The sequence below is a fragment of the Chiloscyllium plagiosum genome, unplaced genomic scaffold, assembly GCF_037043375.1.
Source record: "Chiloscyllium plagiosum isolate Xiang-an unplaced genomic scaffold, Cpla_swu_hap1 HiC_scaffold_3, whole genome shotgun sequence".
Classification (NCBI taxonomy): Eukaryota; Metazoa; Chordata; class Chondrichthyes; order Orectolobiformes; family Hemiscylliidae; genus Chiloscyllium; species Chiloscyllium plagiosum.
In genome coordinates, this window is record NW_028270141.1 from 55,204,483 (window position 1) to 55,226,820 (window position 22,338).

General features: G+C 40.9%; 1 protein-coding gene across 3 annotated transcripts in view; it reads left to right on the forward strand.

The window, feature by feature from the left end:
• The window catches only part of col19a1 (collagen, type XIX, alpha 1), a 422,382-nt gene that overhangs the window by 273,625 nt on the left and 126,419 nt on the right, over positions 1 to 22,338 (forward strand). For all 3 annotated transcript variants that reach the window (XM_087979446.1, XM_087979452.1, XM_087979458.1), the window contains 2 exons: positions 5,012 to 5,053; positions 11,000 to 11,044. In XM_087979446.1, the coding sequence (XP_087835572.1) occupies positions 5,012 to 5,053; positions 11,000 to 11,044 (87 nt within the window). The remainder of the gene's footprint in view (positions 1 to 5,011; positions 5,054 to 10,999; positions 11,045 to 22,338) is intronic.

Below are 22,338 nucleotides of genomic sequence, written 5' to 3' on the forward strand. Positions count from 1 at the left end.
GTGGACTCTGGGAAACTGTTTTTGTCAGGCGGGGATACTAGGACTCATGAGCACAGCCTTAGAAATAGAGCGGGTCAATTTAGAACGGAAATGAAGAGACATTTCTTCAGCCAGAGAGTGGCGGACCTGTGGAATTCACTGCCACGGAGCACAGTGGAGGTCAGGACGTTAAATGTCTTCAAGTAGAGATTGATAAATTCTTAATCTCACAAGGAATTAAGGGACACAGGGAGAGTGTGGGTAAGTGGCATTGAAATGCCCATCAGCCATGATTGAATGGCAGAATGGCCTTACTTCTACTCTTATTTCTTATGATCTTATGGCCTTATGAATTTTGGAATTGCTTGTAATTAACATATTTCAGACTGTGAATAAAAATGAAGATATGCAAAACCTGTTGTTTTGTGTCTCATAGTCAGTCTGTCAGTCATGCTCATGATTTCAACACTGTAGCATGTACTCTTATGGTATAAAAGTCTTAGTCACCATCTTATTTGAAACATGAAATGTAGATGGAAGCATGCTCGTTACTTGTAACTAAACAGCTTAATACTAGCCCGGGCATATAGATGTGCCTGTGCCTGTGACTGTAATATTTATGTATTTGAACGAGCTGTAATAAATGTTTTGGGTCTTCCAATTCCATGCCTAATTTCTTATGTTACAAGTGATGGTATAAGCATTGGTGTCAGTGCTGCGGGGTTACAGCATCTTGTTGGTCACCTGTGCTATGTTCTGAGCTCTGGTTTGGGCTTTGGTACTAAATTTCCTGCAGATGGGTGCCTTCTGTGGCAAGGAGTTCCACAGATTCACCACTTTCTGACTGAAGAAGTTCCTCCTTATCTTCTTTCTAAAGAGTCTTCCCTTTACTCCATGGCTGTGCCTTCAGGTCCTCGTCTCTCCTACCAATGGAAGCATCTTCCTAACATTCACTCTGTCCATGCTGTTCAGTATTCTATAAGTTTCAATCAGATCCCTCCTCATCCTTCTAAACTCTGGGTATAGTCCCAGAGTCCTCAAACGTTCCTCATATGTTAAGTCTTTCATTCCTGGAATCATTGAGGAGAAAGTGAGGACTGCAGATGCTGGAGATCAGAGTTGAAAATGTGTTGCTGGAAAAGCACAGCAGGTCAGGCAGCATCCAGGGAACAGGAGAATCGACGTTTCGGGCATAAGCCCTTCTTCAGGGCATAAGCCCTCCTGAAGAAGTGCTTATGCCCGAAACGCCGATTCTCCTGTTCCCTGGATGCTGCCTGACCTGCTGCGCTTTTCCAGCAACACATTTTCATTCCTGGAATCATTCCTGTGAACCTCCTCTGACCCACTCTAGAGCCAATACATCCTTCCTGAGGCATGGGACCCAAAATTGATCACAATACTCTAAATGTGGCCTGACCAGAGCTCTACAAAGTCTCTGAAGTACGCACCTGCCTTTATATTCTAGTTCTCTCGAGATGAGTGACAATATTGTATTTGTCTTCCTAACTACCAACTCAATCTGCAAGTTTACATTAAGAGAAACCTGGACTAGGACTCCCAAGTCTCTTTGCACTTCAGATTTCTGAATTTTTTCCCCATTTAGAAAATACTCCATGCCTCTGTTCTTCCTACCAAAGTGCATGATGTCACACTTTCCCACATTGGCACAGTGGCTCAGTGGTTAGCACTGCTGCCTCACAGCACCAGGGTCCCAGGTTTGATTCCAGCCTTGGGCAACTGTCTGTGTGGAGTTTGCACATTCTCCCTGTGTCTGTGTGGGGTTCCTCCCACAGTCCAAAGATGTGCAGGTCACGTGAATTGGCCATGTTAAATTGCCCATAGTGTTAGGTGCATTAGTCAGAGGGAAGTGGGTCTGGTTGGGTTACTCTGCGGAGGGTCGGTGTGGACTGGTTGGGCCGAAGGGCCTGTTTCCACACTGTAGGGAATCTAATTATTGTATTTCATCTGCCACTTTTTTGCCAACTCTCCTAACCTGTCTAAATCTTTCCGCAGCCTCCCTGTTTCCTCCATACTACCTGCCCCTCCATCTATCTCTGTATAATCTGCAAATCTAGCCAGAATACCCTTAGTTCCTTCATCCAGATCATTAATGTAGGAAGTGAAAAGTTGTGGTCCCAACACAGATCCTTGTGGAACATCACTAATCACCAGCTTCCATCCTGAGAAGAATCTTTTTATCCCCACCCTCTTTCTTCTGCCAGATGGCCAAGCTTCTATCCATGCTAGTACCTTGCTTTTAACACCATGGGCCCTTATCTTACTCAGCAGCCTGTGGCACCTTATCAAAGAGGTTCTGGAAGTCCAGATAGATAATATCCATTGGTTCTCCTTGGTCTAACCTGCTTAATACCTCCTCAAAGATTCCTAACAGATTTGTCAGGCATGACAATTTCAAGAGATCAAACCATTCTGACTTTGCCCTATTTTACCATGCTGTTCCAAGTATTCTGAAAATTCATCCTTCACAATGGTCTCCAAAATCTTACCAATGACTGAGGTCAGGCTAATCGGCCTATAATTCCCCATTGTTTGCCGTATTCCCTTCTTAACGGGGGTGGGTGGTTGTTTACACTGGTAATTTTCTAGTCCTCTGGGATCCTCTCTAACTCCAGTGATTCCTGAAAGATCACTACTGAAGTCTCCACTATCTCTTCAGCAGTCTCCTTTAGGACTCTGGGGTGTAGCCCATCTGGTTCAGGTGATTTATCCACTTTCAGACCTTTCAGTTTTTCTAGCACCTTCTCATTGGTGATGTTCACCATACTCATCTCTGCGCCCCCCCCCCCCCACTCCCACCCCACCACACCCCAACTATCTTGAATTTTTGGGATATTACTCTTGTCTTCCACCGTGAAGACTGATGCAAAATACTTATTCGGCTCCTGAGCCATTTCTTTGTTCCTCATTATTACTCTTCCAGCATTATTTTCTAGTGGCCCAATGTCTACTTTTGCCTCTCTTTTGCCTTTTATATATCTAAAGAAAATCTTGCAATCTTTTCGAATATTACTGACTTAACCTCATCTTTAGTCTTTTCCCTCCTTATTTCTTTCTTCTTTTCTTCTGTTGGCCTTTGTAGGTTTCCCAATGCTCTGGCTTCCCATTGCCCTTCACCACATGATTTGCTTTCTCTTTTGCTTTTATGCTGTCCCTGACCTCCCTGGTCAGCCATGGTTGCCTCATCCCCACTTAGTATACTTTTTTTTTTCCACAGGATGAATTTTTGCTGTGTCTCCCAATTTCTTCCAGGAACACTTACTATTCCAATTAGCTATTCCATTGTCTTTCCTGCTAGGTTCCTCTTCCAGTCAATTCTAGTCAGCTCCACCCTCATGCCTCTGTAGTTACCTTTATTCAACAGTAATACTGTTACATCTGATTCCACCTTCTCCCTCTCAAATTGCAGAGTAAATTCTATCATATTATTGTCACTGCCTTAAGTTCCCTTATCAAGTCTGCCTCATTGCACAACATTAAATCCAGAATTCCCTCTTCCTTAATGGGCTCCACCACAAACTGCTCCAAAAAGCTATTTCGCAGACATTCCAGAAATTCCTTTCCTTGCAATTCACTACCAACCTGATTTTCCCAGTCCACCTGTATATTGAAATCCCCCATGATGACTGTAACCTTGTCATTCTTACACGCCTTTTCTATCTCTTGGTGTATCTTATGCCCCAAATTCTAATGGCTGTTTGGAGGCGCGTACATAACTCCCATTGTGATTTTTTTCACCTTTGAGGTTCCTCAATTTTACCCATGCAGATTCTACATCATCTGACAGTATTTAGTTTATTGCTATTAACTTAGTTTCATTTCTTACTAACGAGGCAACCCTAATCCCTCTTCTCACCTGCCTGTCTTTTTGGCAGAATGTACATCCTTGGATATTTAGCTCCCAGTCCTAATTCCCTTGCAGCCACATCTCCGTGATGCCCACTACATCATACCTGCTCATTTCAATCTGCACCACAAGCTCATTTGCCTTATTTTGTATACTGTGTGCATTCAGATACAACACCTTCAGTCCTGTATTGACCATATCTCTTCTCATTGTTATTCATTTATCCAGTGTGTTTGAAGTTTGACTCCTAACCCTTTCTAAACATTCTGTCCTATTTTGTGTGCAGGAGACTTTAATAGCCTAGTCTGAGTTCTGCTTGCTTTTCATTTTTTAAATTCTTTTTCCATGCAGTTGAATCCACCCCACATATTTTAACTTGCAGCTTTGCTTCACATTGGCCATTGTACTTGTTGGAGTTTTACTCGCCCTTTCCTCCCCACTTCCTAGTTTAAAGTCCAATTGATGACCCTATGTACCCTTTTTGTGAGAGCACTGGTCTCAGCTCAGTTCAGGTGGAGTCAGTCCCAACTGGACAGATCCCTCCTGTTCCAATACTGATGCCAGTACCCCATGAAAAGGAAATCATCTGCTACAGATAGCATTGCTGATCACAACATAATTATCAGCTGAACTGAATTGTTGTTGGTCTGTCATTGTGGCTTCACAACTGCATCCATCCTAAAGTAAGGCATGAATGGTATGACTGTTCTTCTTACCCTAAAGATCATTTGTAAAAGTTTTAATTAGTTTACTGGCAATGAATATCGCTAATACAAAAGCAAAATATCATGGTGCTGGAGATTTGAAATAAAAGCAGAAAGAGCTGTGAAACTCAGCACATCTGGCAATATCTGTGGAGATTCATCTGTGAACAGAAGCTGTACCCAATTGAATACACAATCCATGTATATGCACACAATTGTGACACAATTAGATACATACCATAGAACAGTCTTCTAGTGTGTAGATATCAGACTGTCCTCAAATGCAGTATAATGACAGTGAGTTACGAACTGCCAATAGTACAATTATATGAAGGGGAAGAATACTGGAATCAGAGTGGGGGTATAAAGTTATTCAGGGGAATTTCATCTCCTTCATGAGCTGCCAATGGACATCAAAATAAGATAGAAAATAGTAATATCCTTGCATCTTATTTTCTTGCAGGGGATGTCTTCAGAGTACTCTATGCAGCAATATGGAATGCCTGTAAGTTATCCTAACCCTTAAGGCTCAGAAAATTTTCTTGTTTTGTTGAGAGACTTCTGTGATGGGGCTATGGTTTGGATGACCAAGTTGAGGAGGATGGGAAAGATTGTGAATCAGTGGAATACGGGAGTGGCAGAGGGAAGTGATGACTTCCACAGATCTGAAGAATAAATGATAGCAGTAGTTGGTGTAGTCATTGGTATTGTTTTTAGAGAACAGAACGTTACACAGAAAGTGATCTCTTCAATTAATCGCTTAGATTTGCAATCAACTTATTTTCCCACTCTATAATATTACCAGCAAGTTATAGTTTGCTAGCCAAAAATCCACTTTAACACCTTTGGAGACCACTGGGGCAAGTTTTGAGAACTTCTTATCTCAACATTATGAGGTGCAGCCTGACATGTAGCATGACAACATGGCATGAATTGCAGCTGAACCTGCTCACCCTGGGGGTCAGATCCCTGGAGGGAAGTATGCTAGGCAGCAACATCTGAAACCACAGCAAGGTCCCAAAAATAGTGTGAGTGTATTTGGGGTTAGTAAAGGCTAGGTGATCATTGAAGGAGAGAAAAGAAACCCCAATGTGCTAGGATCACTTCTAAGACTTATGAGAAGTAATTCTGCCTTTGTGTGGCTACTGAATATTAAGTTGTTGTCTGAACTGAGCCATCAGACCCCAGATTTAGTATTTCTGCCATGCCCTCCTCTGCCTGGGATATGGCTCCCCTTCACTGAACAAACCAGTTCTATTAGAACATGCTCAGGTCCAATGAAAAAATACATACAAGTAGACAATTCTTTATCTGAAATTCCAAAATCCAAAACACTCCAAAGTCAAAAGGGTTTTTTTTGTGAAGTTTATTTCTCATTAACAAGATTATTTGGCGTGCAAACAGTTAACCCAAGTTGACACCCACTTGATGCGTGTCACTCAGGTGCAACACAAGGGGACATGGCCCAGCACCAGCAGCCTCGATTTTCTGTCAAGGCCTATTTTATTGAGTGAGTCATGCTCCTCCGGTAAGATTTTTAAAAATTTCACCATCAAACTGTCACTTATTCTGAAATTCAAAAAATTCTGAATTCTGAAAACCAGCTGGTCCCGAGCATTTCGGATAAAGGATTGTGCATCTTTACCAAAAACCTACTCACTGATGGTCATTTTAGTTTCTTCTGGACGATTCCAAACCTGACTTCATTAAAGCTTTGATTCAAACATGGACAAAAGAGCTGAACACCAGAAGTGAGGTGAGAGTAACTGCACTTGACATCAAAGCTGCATTTGCCTGTGTATGACACCAAGGAGCCTGAGCAAAACTGGTGTCAATGGAGGCAGTTTGGAGTCATTCCTGTGACATAGGAAGATGGTTGGAAGATGATCATCTCATTCCCAGAACATCTCTGCAGAAATTCCCCAGGGGAACCATTAACCATCTTCAGCTACTTCGCCAATGACCTTCCCTCCATAAGATCAGGAGTGAGGATGTTTACCAATGACTTCACAATGTTCAGCAATATTCACAACAAATCTGGCCCAGTCAATGACATCCATGTCCATGAGTAAATAAAACAAAATGATATTTGTGTGATTAAAGTGTCCCAATGCTATCACTCTATTGTTATAATGTGTCTCTATGGTTCCCAAATAGATTTGGACCTGTTCTTAACTCTCACTATTTGGAATCCTTTAGAATGCCTTTGGTCAAATAATCATCCACTTTTTTTCTTCTCAATTGTAAGCAATTCTGTCGTTCCCTGAATGACATCTACCTTTTGGAAAAGAGAAATCTTTTCTCCAATCATTAAAACCAGTGAATCGCATTCTTCTCCTTCCCTGTTTTATTCTAAAGATCGGTGAATATTAAGTGTCTAGTCCTCACCATTGTAATCCATGACTTGGCGCTAACAGTACATCATATTCCTTGAGATTCAACAGCACTGCCAAAGTGATTTCCCCCACTATCAACATCCCAACCAGACACTGAACTGGACTTGTCATATACATATCATGGCCACAAGAGCAGGTTCGAGGTTTCCTGCAGTGAGTAACTGACCTCCTGACTCCCCAAAGCCTATCTATTATCTACAAAGCACAAGTCAGGTGAGTAATGGAATACCCCCCGACTTGCCTGGATGAGTGTAACTTCAACAACACTCAAGAAGCTTGAAACCATCTGGGACAAAGCAGTAGAATTGCATCCTCAAACATTCTGTCACTCCACGACTGACACTCAGTCGCAACAGTGTATACCATCTACAAGATGCATTGCAAAAATTCACCAATGTTCCTTCAAGAACACTTTCCAAACCAGTGACAAACATTTCTTCTGAAGATTTTAACCTCAGTGACTACTTCTGTCTACAAGGGCATATACATGGGAATACCACCACTTGCAAGTAGTCCCAAGTCACTCACCATCCTGATTTAGAAATATATTGCATTGATTCAGTGTCAAAATCCTGAAACTCTCTCCTTAACAGAATTCCACATCACATAACTAGGAAATACCCACACTAAAAATTGATTTAAAAACAACGGAGGCAAAGACAGAGGAGGCAAATTTGGAACTACTCAGGGTCACAGCACAGAATTATGGACATTTTTCAGTTTTTTTAATGATAATCTTCATGGTAAGACGACAAATATCAGTTAATTAACTTATTATTGTCATAGCTTTAGTTTCTTCTACCTCTGGACTTTGGCCCAGAGGTCAGACAGTGACCTTGGAGAACTGGGGCAGTGACGTAGGGAATTTAAAAATCAAGAATTCTGTTTCTCTGATTAGCCTGTTGAAAAACTGGATTTCCTGCATGCAGGGTAGCATCTGTGAATTGTGCATGCAAAGCACTGCATTTAAATTACATTGAGAGCTCTGCCTTGCTCTGCAGTATGTTGCCTATTTGGAAAGAGTGTAAGTGTATGCTCGTGTGCTAGGAGTTAAAATAATTTTTCTTGAAATTTTCTCAGGGGCTGCTCATTAATTTTAACAAGTGGCTTATATTATAGTTTTCAAGGGACCTTTTTCATTCTCACTAATTCCATTGCAAGATGATGTAGTCACATAGTAACATGTCCTTCTTTTTTGAGTTTACTAGTAGTTTATTTACACTGATATAGAAAAAGAATTAGAAGGAATCATCAAAATTCTCAATTAACATCTTTCCATTGAACATAAAGTCACACCACCAAAGGAAAACATTTGTTTCCTGGAAACCACACAATTTAAATTGACACAAAACAACAGCTCCCTTTTTTAGCATAGTTAAAGCATATTTCTCTAAAAACAAAGGAGACCATCACCCTGAATACCTTCAGCAGACTGGAGAGGTTGTATCTGCACAAAGCTGGAACATTTTAACCAAATAGTTACTGCGCACTTTACTGCATCTCTGATCTTAATCCCACCTAAACAATGATTATTATGAGACTATCCATCATATGTTTCCCATATATAGCTACTCCTAAACATATTCAGCCTCAAGCTAGAGATTCCACATTAACTTTCAATGAACTCATTACCGTTCTGATTTAAAATTTCCTCCTTTGGAATAAGCTAAGTATTCTTTTGTTGACAGGTTTAAAACAGTTCCTTTTCCTTTTCAGCCTCCTTCACCGTTCCACTTTACTTTTGAAGCCTCCTCACTCTTCCATTACCCAGTACCTCTTCCCCCACCACTACCATCACTACCACCTTTCATCAACACCTTACTACAACTATTTCACTTCTTGTTGCTTTTCCAATCATAGGCTAGTTCGCTCCTGTATTTGCTGCAAATAGGTTTGCTAGTGAGAGAGCAGGAGAGAAACAGCCTACAATTAGAGGAACAGTTTCTCACAGATCTTGTCTAAGCAACCTATGGGATGACTTTTCTCATATTCGTCATCCCATGATCAAATTTTCCCAGGCATTTTGATGGTTTTTAGATGGAATTTTCCATCCACCCCCTCCTTCCATTTTTTTGCGCACATAGAAACAAAGAAAATACAATCAGGAGTAAGCCATTGAGCCTTCCATTCGATATGGTCATGGGTAATCATCCAATTCTGTATCTTGCTCCTGCTTTCTCCCAATACCATCTGATCCCTTTAGTCCTAAGAACTAAAGGGGTGGCTCAGTGGTTAGCACTGCTGCCTCATAGCACCAGGGTTCCCAGGTTCAATTCCAGCCTTGGGTGACTGTCTGTGTGGAGTTTGCATATTCTCTCTGTGTCTGCGTGGGTTTCTTCCAGGTGCTCTGGTGAATTAGCCATGCTAAATTGTCCCGTATTAGTCAGAGGAAAATGGGTCTGGGTGGGTTACTCTTCAGAGGGTCAGTGTGGACTTGTTGGGCCAAAGGGCCTGTTTCCACACTGTAGGTAATCGAATCAACTATACCTAACTCTTTTTTGAAAGCATTCTATGTTTTCCCTCAACTGTATTCTGTGGCAGAGAATTCCACAGACTCAGCATTCCCTAGGTAAAGAAATTTCTCCACATCTCAATCCTAAATGGCGAACCCTGTATCCTTTGACTGTGACCCCTGGTTCTGGACTCCGCAGTGATCAAGATCATTCTTTCTGTATTTAGCCTATCTGGTCTTCTTAGAGTTTTATAGGTTTCTATGAAATCCTCCTTTAGTCTTCTAAGTTTCAGTGTATCTCATCCTACTTGATCCAGTCTCTCTCTATACATCAGTGCATCAGTTCTGCTATCCCAAGAATCTAACAGCCCACATCTGCAGAATTCATTGAGCACGAGATGGCACAGTCGTTAACATGGCTACCTTAGAGCACCAGGGACCTGGGGGTTTGATTTCAGCTTTGTGCGACTGTCTGTGTGGAGTTTGCAAGTTCCCCGTGTCTATGTGTGTTTCCTCCAGGTGTTCCAATTTCCTCCCTCAAACCAGCCATGTGCAGGTTTTGTGGGTTGGCCATGCTAAAAGATTGCCCCCTAGTGTCCAGAGATGTACAGGTTAAGTGGGTTAGCCATGGTAAAAACTCCATGCGGGTTATAGTGGTAGGGTGGGGAGTGGGGGGGGGGGGGGGGGGCAGTCTGAATAGGATGCTCTTCAGTAGGTCAGTGACACTTGATGGGCCAAATGGGCTTTTTCTGTTCTATAGGGATTCTATGTTTGGTAAATAAGAATTGGTCTAAGTTAGGAGAAGTGTGACAGGATTTTGGATGAACCCCCTGAAAGGTAGGTGTAATCTACTGAAAGTTTCCTGAAAATACAAGATGGAAGGGAGGATTAGAATGTTTGAATGTAGAGGTAACAAATTGATGAAGGTTACAGATGGGCTGAGGGAAGAATGAAGCAGAAGAGATCATTTTTCTGACCTGTGAGTAAGTATTTTTAAACTTTGATCAGCATTTGCTTGTGGAGCCACACTGTTGAACTGCCCATTGATGCTGAAATCTGACCCTTCGTGGCAATGTTATATACTCTACAGTTTGCTTCCTGCTGCTTACATTCTTTAATAGTAACACAAGTACATGTCACCCAGGCATCATCACTTTTAAATGATTGATTCTGCCTCGTGCATTGAGCAGTTAGGAGATCCAGTGACTGCCATCAGTTAAGCTACATTTGCCAATATTCATTCTGAAATAATGAGGTGTTAAGCTGACCTTTATATGTCAACAATTAACAGCCTGGAAAATTTTTGTGCATGATGTTCCTATTTTTAAACCCTACAATTACAGGGGCTCTTATTTTACACTCAGTGTCAATTTACGCTGACGCGATTTAAATAACATGTTTAAGAGTAGACCTGTGATTGGAATAGGAACATTTAAAGTCAACAGATAGTAATAAAAGAGCTTTGGTTGTCGTATGATGATATTTATGTTTAACCGGTTTGTAAACAATAGGAGAACACCCCACCTCCCTGACCATAGGATAAATTGTCCTGCGTGCCATGTACACATGAAGTAAGTCCATTTTCATTTTTCTCTCTCAAAAGGGTAAATCTGGAGAAAAAGGAGACAAGGGAGAGCATGGAGATCCGGTGCGTAGTTTATATTGATACATGTAACATTAAACCTTCTCACAGTCAATGGAAATCATGTCAATAGTCATCAAATCTTACAGCCTCTCATTGTGCCAGTATCTGCCAGATCGTAACAATTGACGTCACTGCTTTGCAACTCAAGAGAAATATTTTTTATTGATTGATTAGGCATATACTGTGATCTGATTAGAGTGTCCATTTTGAATCCCTGTGACCTGAAGGCAACCTGCACTGAATCAGTCCTCATTCCTTAAGGAGACTGGGCGATACGTATTTAATTTCACCTTTGGGTTCAAATAAATCCTTGCTAAAAGTCTCCTTGTGCTGGTTGTGGATTCTGTGTGAAATAAATTGTGAAGCCTTTGTTGAGCTCCTTGTCCTAATTTGGTACTCAGGAAGGAAAGCCACAAGATGGCTGGTGTTCCAGTTCAAAACTATCTCTTGGAGACTGTGGAGATACTCTTCTGGAGCAAAGCTGGAGGGATGAGTAGAATTGTTGAAGCGTCTACATTGATTGTCAACAATTTCATCTTGAGGAGATGCCCTGAAATAGGGAGCTCTTTCTCCAAATTTATCTAGTTTTTTTTCCTGATGTGGAATGTTCAAAATAGATTTTGCTGAATACATACCAGAGAAAGAGCATACTCAGTTTGGGTGGTAAAGCAGAATAATTGAGTTGGAGTGGACATTGTGCTCTCACACGGACATATTCCCATGATTTCCTGCTGAGTTGCTGATCCCAGTCACACATGAGCAGCAAGTCACAAAGGAAAAGTGACAAATTCCAAGAGAAAGGAACAAGAAGAAGCAGAAATGGCTGGTTGTAGCAAAAATGTGGGTAACCAAACTCACCTCTCTCCTGACTCAGAAAGGTGCACAGTGCAGGAAGACCTCAGGTAAAAGGACTGAAAATAAAAAGCTATCTCTTACCTTTCATTCTAACATTATGTTGAATGCCCCTGACTGAAATGTAGCTGTGATTAGTAGGGCCACCATTGGATTTCTTCAACTGTGATAAAATCTGCAAGTGATGACATTTTGTGGTTCAAACACAGTGTTGGAAGGTAAAGCAAAGCCCCCACAAGCTGCCCAACATGATTGTACCCCATTTTTCCTTCACCCCAACCCCATCCATGCTACCATCCTCAACTTAATCATCCAGAAGTCTGCAGTGTCAGAGATATCAGTTTTCAGCCAATTCAGTTCACTCCATGTGATATCAAGGAATGGTTGGAAGCACTGGATACCACAAAGGCTATGGATCCAGACAACATTCTCGCAATAGTACTGAAAATTTGTATTCCATAACCTGCCATACCTTTACTATGGAATTCCACTAGCATCTACTTGATGATATAGAAAGTTGGCCAAGTATATTCTGTACACAAAAAGCAAGATTAATCCAATCCGGTCAATTATAGCCCCATCAGTCTAATCCTGTGTCATCAACAGTGCTATCGAGCAGAGCACATTAAACAGTCACTCGGGATTATCTGGTAACTGTGTATCATGAATCTTGTGCATCATTTCTGCTTCTGGTTATCCTTTTTAATAAGAGGTCTTCCCATCAGGACACATTGTATAAAAATAATCTGTATTAAGAATTGTAATTAAAATAGTTGTATTGTTTTAGTTTGTGTTACATATTTCCTTCTGATTATAATGTTAAAATAATGATGTTATAAATATAATTTTTACACAGAGCATAGATAACTTGAAAAAGGCCTTTCCAAAGTTGAAATTAAGCTATTGGGACCTCAGATAGAGTCATATGGTGATGTTTTGGAGTCAGTGAAGTTTGCTTCCACCTCCTTATCCCCTACTCACATGTTCTTTTATTCCCTTATCCCCCCTCATACATCTTCTTATACTTTCTAATCCCCCACTCTTATTCCTCTTTTACCACCCCCTTATCCCCCACCCTTTAATGTCTTCTTCCACTCCCTGAACATAACTCTTACATGTCTTCTAAAAGCCCCTTATCTTTTGTTCTTGGTAAATAGTCCCATAAGTTCAAACATTTCAAACCTGAATCCAATTACATTGTAAATGTAATGAGGGTTTTCTCCATTACTGTTCTTTCAGGCAGTGAGTTCCAGACCCGCACTACCCTTTGAGTCAAAACAAAATCTTTATGCTAATCGTTTTGAACAATGTCCACTAGTTATGGATCTCTGTCTGCTAGGGCAATTGTCACTGTTAGAAATGAGGATTTTTTAAGGACCAACCAAGAAGAGCTGCAGATTCAGTTGAGAGCAAGTGATGCACATTGTAATTTATCTTTAGGGGCTTGAGAAGACCCCCTTGTGGTGCAGTGGTAATGTCCCTACCCCTGACTAAAGGTCCCAGGTTCCAAGTCCCATCTGCTCCAGAGGTATGTAATAATATCTCTGAACAAATTGATTAGAAAAAGAGGGTCTTGGGGCATTTTGAGAGAGGTGGGAACAGTGGCTCTGGGCCATTGAGCATAATTCTGACTTTACCCTCCTTTTTTACCCTCATTTTTCTTTGCAATTGTTGCACTTCCCCAGTGTGCAGCACTTGTTATTGTGTATAGGTTATTTAAATGATTTAGTGGTAGGTTAGATCAAAAAGAACTAGAGTCTTCCAAGGTATTTATAAACAGATCGGCACCAGAGGGGCTAGAGTGCATTATTTCTGATTCCAACCCCACTGAAGTTAGTTCCCTTCCTCTCTATCTCCCCTTGAGTCATTGTTGATGTTATACTGTCCCTGGAGGCCAATGCTTGTCACTTATTTGGTTTCAATTTGTTAACTGGGTGATTTGAGATAAGTTTATAAAATAAAAGAGCTAAGATCTTCCTAGTTAGAAGGGGAGGAAATGGGGATAGCATCTGGATAAAGAAAAGTTCCAGAAGAGAAAGATGGAAACTGGTGCTTGTGCTGAACTATGGATTTACAATGAAACCTTTGTAAATCTCTGCAAGTCTTTAGCTCCCTAAATGGAGACCAGTCTGTTAAAATATAAATAGAGTCGAGAGTGGGGTGGTGGAAAAGCACAACAGGTCAGGCAGCATCCAAGGAGCAGGAGAATCAATGTTTCCAGCAAGAACCCTTCATCAGGAATGAGCTCATACAAGTATTAACATAGAAGAACAATATTCATAGTAAAGTTTAATAAAAAAAAGAAATAAAGTTGCAAGTTAACATTACTGTCCTTCCCCATATTAAATAAGGAATAAAGATAAAAGTTCAACAGTATTTCTTAAGTGCTCTCCCTACAACGGTCCGAACCCCTCTGTCTTGGCCCACTCTCCAGTAACCTCGGACTTGCTGCTCTCGAGACTGCAGATTTTAGGGGCTGACACTTCAGGCTCACTCAAACACATTGGCCTGAGATCCACAGCCATTTCCAGACACTAGACTTCCAGCTGACATCACTCAAGATCCATAGCTGCTGCCATGCTCCTTGTGATGCCATTGCTGCTGCATTCTTTTTAGAACTCCAGAAGATAAATTAAAAAAAAAAGACAAGAAGGGGAGAGAAGAAAACAAAGAAGAATGCTGCTGGTCTGGAGCAGATGGGCCTACTGTACCAGTGTTGCTATCTTGAATAACTAGCTCACTGTCCCCTTCATGCTGCTGGGTGCCATTTTCTTCTGCTGCTGGGATCTCTCTCTCTGCCCTCCTGCTGCCTTAAAAGGCCTTAAAAAGAGAGAAAATAAAAGTAAAAAGCAAAAGAACAAAATAGAAAAAACAAAGAAAACATATGGAAGCGGATGAGCCCCAGACCAAGCGCTCGACGATAATGCTGCTAGTCCACCGCCACCATCTTGTTTCTGTCTCTTGTTTCAGTTTTGAAAGGACTGGATCTTTCTGTTGTCCAAAGTCTAATATTGTCAGCTATGACTGGGAGTGTGTCCAGAGATTATTATAATTATTATAATAAAATATTATAATTGACTTTTCCATGGAGGATACCACTGGTAGTATATCTGCTGATGGGAGGCGACTCAATGCATCTGCGCTCACTGCTCAGCCTCTCAGACAGTGTTCTAAGTTGTGTTTATACTCACTTAATATTACAGCCCACCTCTAAATGCGGTCCAAAGCTATGCGTGGCACTGCCTTACCCTCTTTATGCAGACCAAGTAGGAGTTTGTGGTTCATGATTATCACAAATTTTTATCCTCAATGCTATTGGTGGAACTTCCTGACTCCAAATATGAAGGCCAATCCTTCTTTCTTAATTTGAATGTATTAATGCTCTGTATTAGCCAAAGTCCTTGATGCACACGCTATTGGGCATTCCTCTCCATTGGACTTCCTATGAGGTAATACCACCCCAATACCGAATGGGGAGGCTGGCATGTCAATACCAGATTTTTCTTGAGATCATACTGTGCCAGTGATAGCTGATTCTTTACTTCACTGAAAGCTCGGGCTTACCTATGCGACCATTTCCAAGATTGACCCTTTTTAGTAGTTGATGCAAAGGTGCCAAAATGGAGGCCAAGTTATGTCTGAACTTTCAGTAATAATGTACCAGCTCAAGAAATAGCCTAATCTCCTGGACAGATATGGGAGCCGGGGCACCTTTGATTGCCCTCATTTTATCTTCCAATGGGTGTAACCCAGTCTCACCAGCGCTGTAGCCTAAATAAGTCACGTGGGGGGCCTGGAACACACAATTTTACCTTCTAAGACATATGTCCATCTCAGAAAAACATCTTATGGCATGTTCTCTAAATGTTCCTTATTAGATTTCCTTGTTATCAGCATGTCATCTAGGTGAATGATGACCTGAGGTTGGGCTTGCAAAGTGTTCTTCATCAGCTGCTGAAAATTTGCCTAGATTGGTAATATCCCAAATACCTTAAGGGTCTTAATTGTAGCATACTTCTGGGAATCCTCATCTAAACACATTGATTTAAAATCCCCGCAAACGCGAACCAACCCATCAGATTACAATATTGATTTGACCACCGCTGCACATTCTGCAAAGTGGTCTGGTTTAATTTTTTTTTTCACTTTCCAGACTTCTGATTAATTCAGTTGTCTCTGTTAGCAAGTCTCTACTTTGTAATCAGGCCAAATTTCATTGTTTGATTATTGTCAGATTGCCAGATCCTAGCAATCAAAACAATCTGGCAAAGTAGCTTCCTCAACATCATCAGTCAATCATTAGTTCTGTCATAGAGTCATAGATTCATAGAGATGTACAGCATGGAAACAGACCCTTCGGTCCAACCTGTTCAGGCCGACCAGATATCCCAACCCAATCTCGTCCCAACTGCCAGCACCTGGCCCATATCCCTCCAAACCCTTCCTATTCATAGACCCACCCAAATGCCTCTTAAATGTTGCAATTGTACCAGCCTCCACCACATCCTCTGGCAGCTCATTCCATACACCTACCACCTTCTACATGAAAAAGTTGCCCCTTGGATCTCTTTTATATCTTTCCCCTCTCACCCTAAATCTATACCCTCTATTTCTGGACTCCCCGACCCCAGGGAAAAGACTTTGTCTATTTATCCTATCCATGCCCCTCATAATTTTGTAAACCTCTATAAGGACATCCCTCAGCCTCTGACGCTCCAGGGAAAACAGTCCCAGCCTGTTCAGCCTCTACCTGTAGCTCAAATCCTCCAACCCTGGCAACATCCTTGTAAATCTTTTCTGAACCCTTTCAAGTTTCACAACACCTTTCCAATAGGAAGGAGACCAGAACTGCATGCAATATTCCAACAGTGGCCTAACCAATATCCTGTAAAGCCACAACATGACCTCCCAACTCCTGTACTCAACACTCTGACCAATAAAGGAAAGCATACCAAATGTCTTCTTCACTATTCTATCAACCTGCAACTCCACTTTCGAGGAGCTATGAACCTGCATTCCAAGGTCTCTTTGTTCAGCAACACTCCCTAGGACCTTACCATTAAGTGTATAAGTCCTGCTAAGATTTGCTTTCCCGAAGTGCAGCACCTCGCAGTTATCTGAATTAAACTCCATCTGCCACTTCTCAGCCCATTGGCCCATCTGGTCCAGATCCTGTTGTAATCTGAGGTAACCCTCTTTGCTGTCCACTACACCTCCAATTTTGGTGTCATCTGCAAACTTACTAACTGTACCTGTTATGCTCGCATCCAAATCATTTATGTAAATGACAAAAAGTAGAGGGCCCAGCACTGATCCTTGTGGCACTCCACTGGTCACAGGCCTCCAGTCTGAAAAACAACCCTCCACCACCACCGTCCTTCTTCTACCTTTGAGCCAGTTCTGTATCCAAATGGCTAGTTCTTCCTGTATTCCATGAGATCTAACCTTGCTAATCAGTCTCCCATGGGGAACCTTGTCAAACGCCTTACTGAAGTCCATATAGATCACATCTGTCCTCATCAATCTTCTTTGTTACTTCTTCAAAAAACTCAATCAAGTTTGTGAGACATGTTGACTATCCCGAATCAGTCCTTGCCTTTCCAAATAAATGTACATCCTGTCCCTCAGGATTCCCTCCAACAACTTGCCCACCACCGAGGTCAGGCTCACCAATCTATAGTTCCCTGGCTTGCCTTTACTGCCCTTCTTAAAAAGTGGCACCACGTTTGCCAACCCCCCAGTCTTCCAGCACCTCACCTGTGATTATCGATGATACAAATATCTCAGCAAGAGGCCCAGCAATCACTTCTCTAACTTCCCACAGAGTTCTCGGGTACACCTGATCAGGTCCTGGGGATTTATCCACCTTTAACCATTTCAAGACATCCAGCACTTCCTCCTCTGTAATCTGGACATTTTGCAAGATATCACTATCTATTTCCTTACAGTTTATATCTTCCATATTCTTTTCCACAGTAAATACTGATGCAAAATATTCATTTAGTATCTCCCCCATTTTCTGTGGCTCCACACAAAGGCCACCTTGCTGATCTTTGAGGGGTCCTATTCTCTCCCTAGTTACCCTTTTGTCCATAATATATTTGTAAAAACCCTTTGGAGTCTCCTTGATTCGCTGAAAGGTTCCGTGAATTAAAACCAACACTTAAGCAATTTTCTTCTAGTAAGCCAATCTGCTTTACCAGGACTACATTCCTGTAAAAGCTTTTCTTTGTTAACTTGGAACTATTTGGAGAGATGGTGTAACAAGACAGAGATGAGGATGAATTGTCACGCCAACTCAACAAGCTTCACTACAGCTTCACTACATTTTGCAACAAGAAATCAATCTAAGCTCCTGTCTGATGGGCTCAATGTTCCTGTGACAGTATTCCTCAGTCTGTAACTTGCTGCTCAACGAAGAGCACGGGAGGGGATGCCAGAAACAGCTCCAGGCAGCAAATGATAGAGAGGGCCAAGATTTCACAACCAACCCTTTAGATCTAAGATCTATAACCTACCATATCAATGGTGGTGGACAAATAAACAACCAGCAGAACAGTGAGTATCCCCATCCTCAGTGGTAAGGTAGGTTGACACACCAATGCAAAAGATAAAGTTAAAACATTGAAACAAATTTCAGGCAGAAGTGCCAAAAATCATAGTATTTATATGGTTAATCAAGTTCAGTTTCTTGTCATGGTAACTCCCAGGATATTGGTAGTGAGGGATTCAGCAATGTTAATACCATTGAATGTCAAAGAGAGATGTTTAGATTCTTTCTTGTTGAAGATGGCCCGTGCCCAATATTGGTGCCTAACATTGGTATGGCACGAATGTTACTTGTCACTTTTCAGACCAAGTCTGTATATTGTCCAGATCTTTTAGAAATTAGGGTATGGACTACTGCAGTTTCTGAGGAGACATGGATGGTGCTGAATATTGTGCAATCATTGCAAATATTGCCACTCTGACCTTGTGATGGAGAGAAGGTAATTGATGAAGCAGCTGAAAATGGTTGGGCTAAGGACACTACCCTGAAAAACTCATGCAAAGATGCCCTAAAGCTGAGATGACTACTTTCAGCAACCACAGCATTTTAACTGGTTATATTTCCAATCTGGGATATTTTGCCTCTGATTCCCATTGATTCTAGTTATCTGGGTAGGTTGAAGCAGTTCATGATTTCACATCAGTTTAATACAGCCATGGTATCAACGGTATTCCCTCTGACCTCAGTTTAGTCCAAGGCTGCAATGAGGTCAGGAGTTGAGTGGCCCTGGCAGAAGTCAAATTTGGCGTCAGTAAGCTTGTGCTGCTTGATAGCATTTTTGATGACACCTTTCATCAATTTTGTCCAGATTGTGGCAGGGGCATGAAAAATAAAGTATTTGCTTAGGAAGTTGAAGCAAGTTGAAGTATACTGCCTGAAAGGATGGTGGATGCTGATGTAGTAATAACTTTCAAAGAGAATTTGGATAATTCATAGAATCAAAGAATGATTACAACATAGAAGGAGGCCAATCAGTCCAACACATGCAACTCTTCCCCATGCCCCTACATATGTGAAAAACACAGTCCTCATGTCTCCTTTGCCAATTAACTCAAATCTCATTACTCTGTTAATCCTTCAAAATTCAGGACAGATCATTCTTAACTACACCATCCAAACTCCTCATTATTTTGAATAGCCCAATCAAAGCCTTCTCTTTTCCAATGAAAGCAGACTCACCTTCTCCAATCAACCTAACTGAGATGCCTCATCCCTGGACCATTATCATGTATCTGTACTGCACCCTCTGTAATGCCTTCACAGTCCACCTAACTTAACATATTTGAAATTGAAACATTTGCTGTATGATGGATACAACAATCAAATATCACTTGCAAAAAACCATCATCTACATAATGAACTGAATAGAATTAATCAGTGTTGCTTCCGTCTAGCACTTTATTTGTGAATACACATTTAGTACTTAAATGTGTCTTCCATTTTTAATGTGCACATTCTGTGCTATGTCTTCTGACAGGAAATGTTGGAAAAGAAAATAAGCAGGAAGTTAGTGTAATAGCTCAAAGGCAGCCCTCCATTGCATTGAATTTCAGTTATGCGAATTCTCACATATAAATCCGTTAGAAAGTTGAGACTGAGATCTAAATATACTGCAGATTCTTTCCACAGATTTTTAGCACCAACAGACTTTTTTAAGCTCAACGTCTACTGGAGCAATTCAATGCTACTCAATCTCCTTATGTGCCTTCATTTACCTCTGCTCCAAATACTTGTCCAAACTGTGCTTCAAAGATGGGATCTCTGTCTCAGCTACAGGTTTCTCCTACCATCCCTCCTCACTGTCTTCATGATCAATTTTATGTTGACGTTCCATCGTAAATGAATAACCAAACTGAATAAATGATTGCTTCCTAATCAATTCATGAACACTCATCACAATTCTGAAAACCTCTATGAATTTCCTTTTACCCTTTTCAACTCCAATGGAAATAGTCTAAGTAGCTCAGGTTTCTCCTGATAGCTACTGTTTCACATTCTTCCCATAGCCTTGCAAATTTACAAGGAACATTTCTGACTTTACTGCCCTTACTATAATGTCCAAATTTTACAGATAGTGTCCCACCTATAGCCCGATTAAAGTTTTGATGTAAACCTATTGTGAAGATTGTGTCGATCTATTTTTGTATTTTTATTTTAAAAGCTGTGCCTTGAAATGAGAAAGAAATGTTTTAAAATTACTGTTTTTCAAGATTGCTGCATGTTTTGAAAAGCAAGTAATGTGACGCTCATCCCAGACATCATGTAAATAGCTGTTGAACAAGCAGTATACCTGCACATCATTTCTATCTAAATATCTATTGAATGCCTCAAATGCTTCCACCAGGCAGTGCATTCCATAGCCTAACTGCTCTCTGTTTGAAAAGACTCTTCTCACATCATGCTTGCTTCATTTGCACATTACTTTAAATTTGTTCTTTTTTTGTGAGCTAGAACATCTCCCTATCTACTCTATCCAGTCCACTTATGATTTTGAAAAGCTCTATCAAATATCCTCTCAGTCTTCTTTTCTGCAAGAAGAACAGTCCCAATTTATTTAATGCATACTCATAACTGAAGTTTCTCATTCCTGGAATCATTCTTGTAAGTTGCTTCTGCATTCTCCAATGCATTCACATCCTTCCTGTAATGTGATGCCCATAATTGTTCACAATACTCCAGCTGTGGTTTAACAAGTGTTTTTATAACCTCCCTTGCTAAAATACTCCATGTAGGCTGCACTTTTTAGCATAAGTCCTCCTCACATCAAATGACTGTATGCATGAACTATACATTTCATATGGCTGGATTAATTATCTACCTAGACAGGAAAACATTTGCAGAAGTGTGGGAGAAGTTCAGTTAAGAGTAATTAGAACATTGCCAGTTTTATTTAATCCATGGTAGACCACTTCAGACTTGGAAGAATTCACAATCTTCTTTACAAAGACAGAATCCTGAACCAAAAGTAGGCTAAATTGATGTAATAGCTCAAGATCCCTTCTTGACATTTTTTTGGCTATCTCTACGTTTACCCCATAAACTTTTATAATGATTAAGTTAGGTGATGATTCATTGTGAATTCCAGTCAAGTTCCATTGGTGCCCATAGTCTTCTTATGTCACAGACTTCCAGTTGAGGAGATGGCCAGGTCCTTCTCAATCTCCATCAATATCAGCGTGTCGACTGCTTTGCCTTTGATTTTCTTCCCCCTGCAGTTCCTCCCAATCCCACAGGGAAACTGTTGGCCCTCATTGACAACTGAACAGCAATAGGACTAAGAATGGATTCTTAATAATATGGGGAATTCACCTTATCCCTTCAGACCATATAATGTGCTTATGTGTAAATCTTCACTACGTGCCCTAACTACCTTGTTTTTTTTTTAACTGAGGGAATGACAGGCAGCGTCATTGCAAACTTATTTTGGCACCATTTTTATACTCAGCAAAATAAAACTATTGTCATCAAAAGTAGTTTAATATCATAGTTCTGCTTGTTTTATTTTGAAGAAGAAGAGCTGATTCAGGTTGACTTATAGCATTCATGAAGAGAAATCAAAGTTAACGTTTCGGGACCAGTAGCCTTTTCTCAGAAAGATTCGCAGCAACTGCAGTTCTTTAGGTTTTTATTTTGACTTGTGGCATTGTTTGGAATTCATGTCACAGTGTACAAAACATGGAGACGAACAAAGTCCTTTCAATAAAAATAATTTACTGTGGATGCTGAAGATTTGATACATAACAGAACGTGCTGGAAAAACCCAACAGGTCTGGTAGCATGTGTGGAGAGAGAAACAGAGTTAACATTTTGAGTCCAGTGTGACTCTTCTTCAGAACTGGTGCATTCATACAGCAGGTTAGTTTTGATGAAAGGGGTAACAGGAAGTGAGTGTATT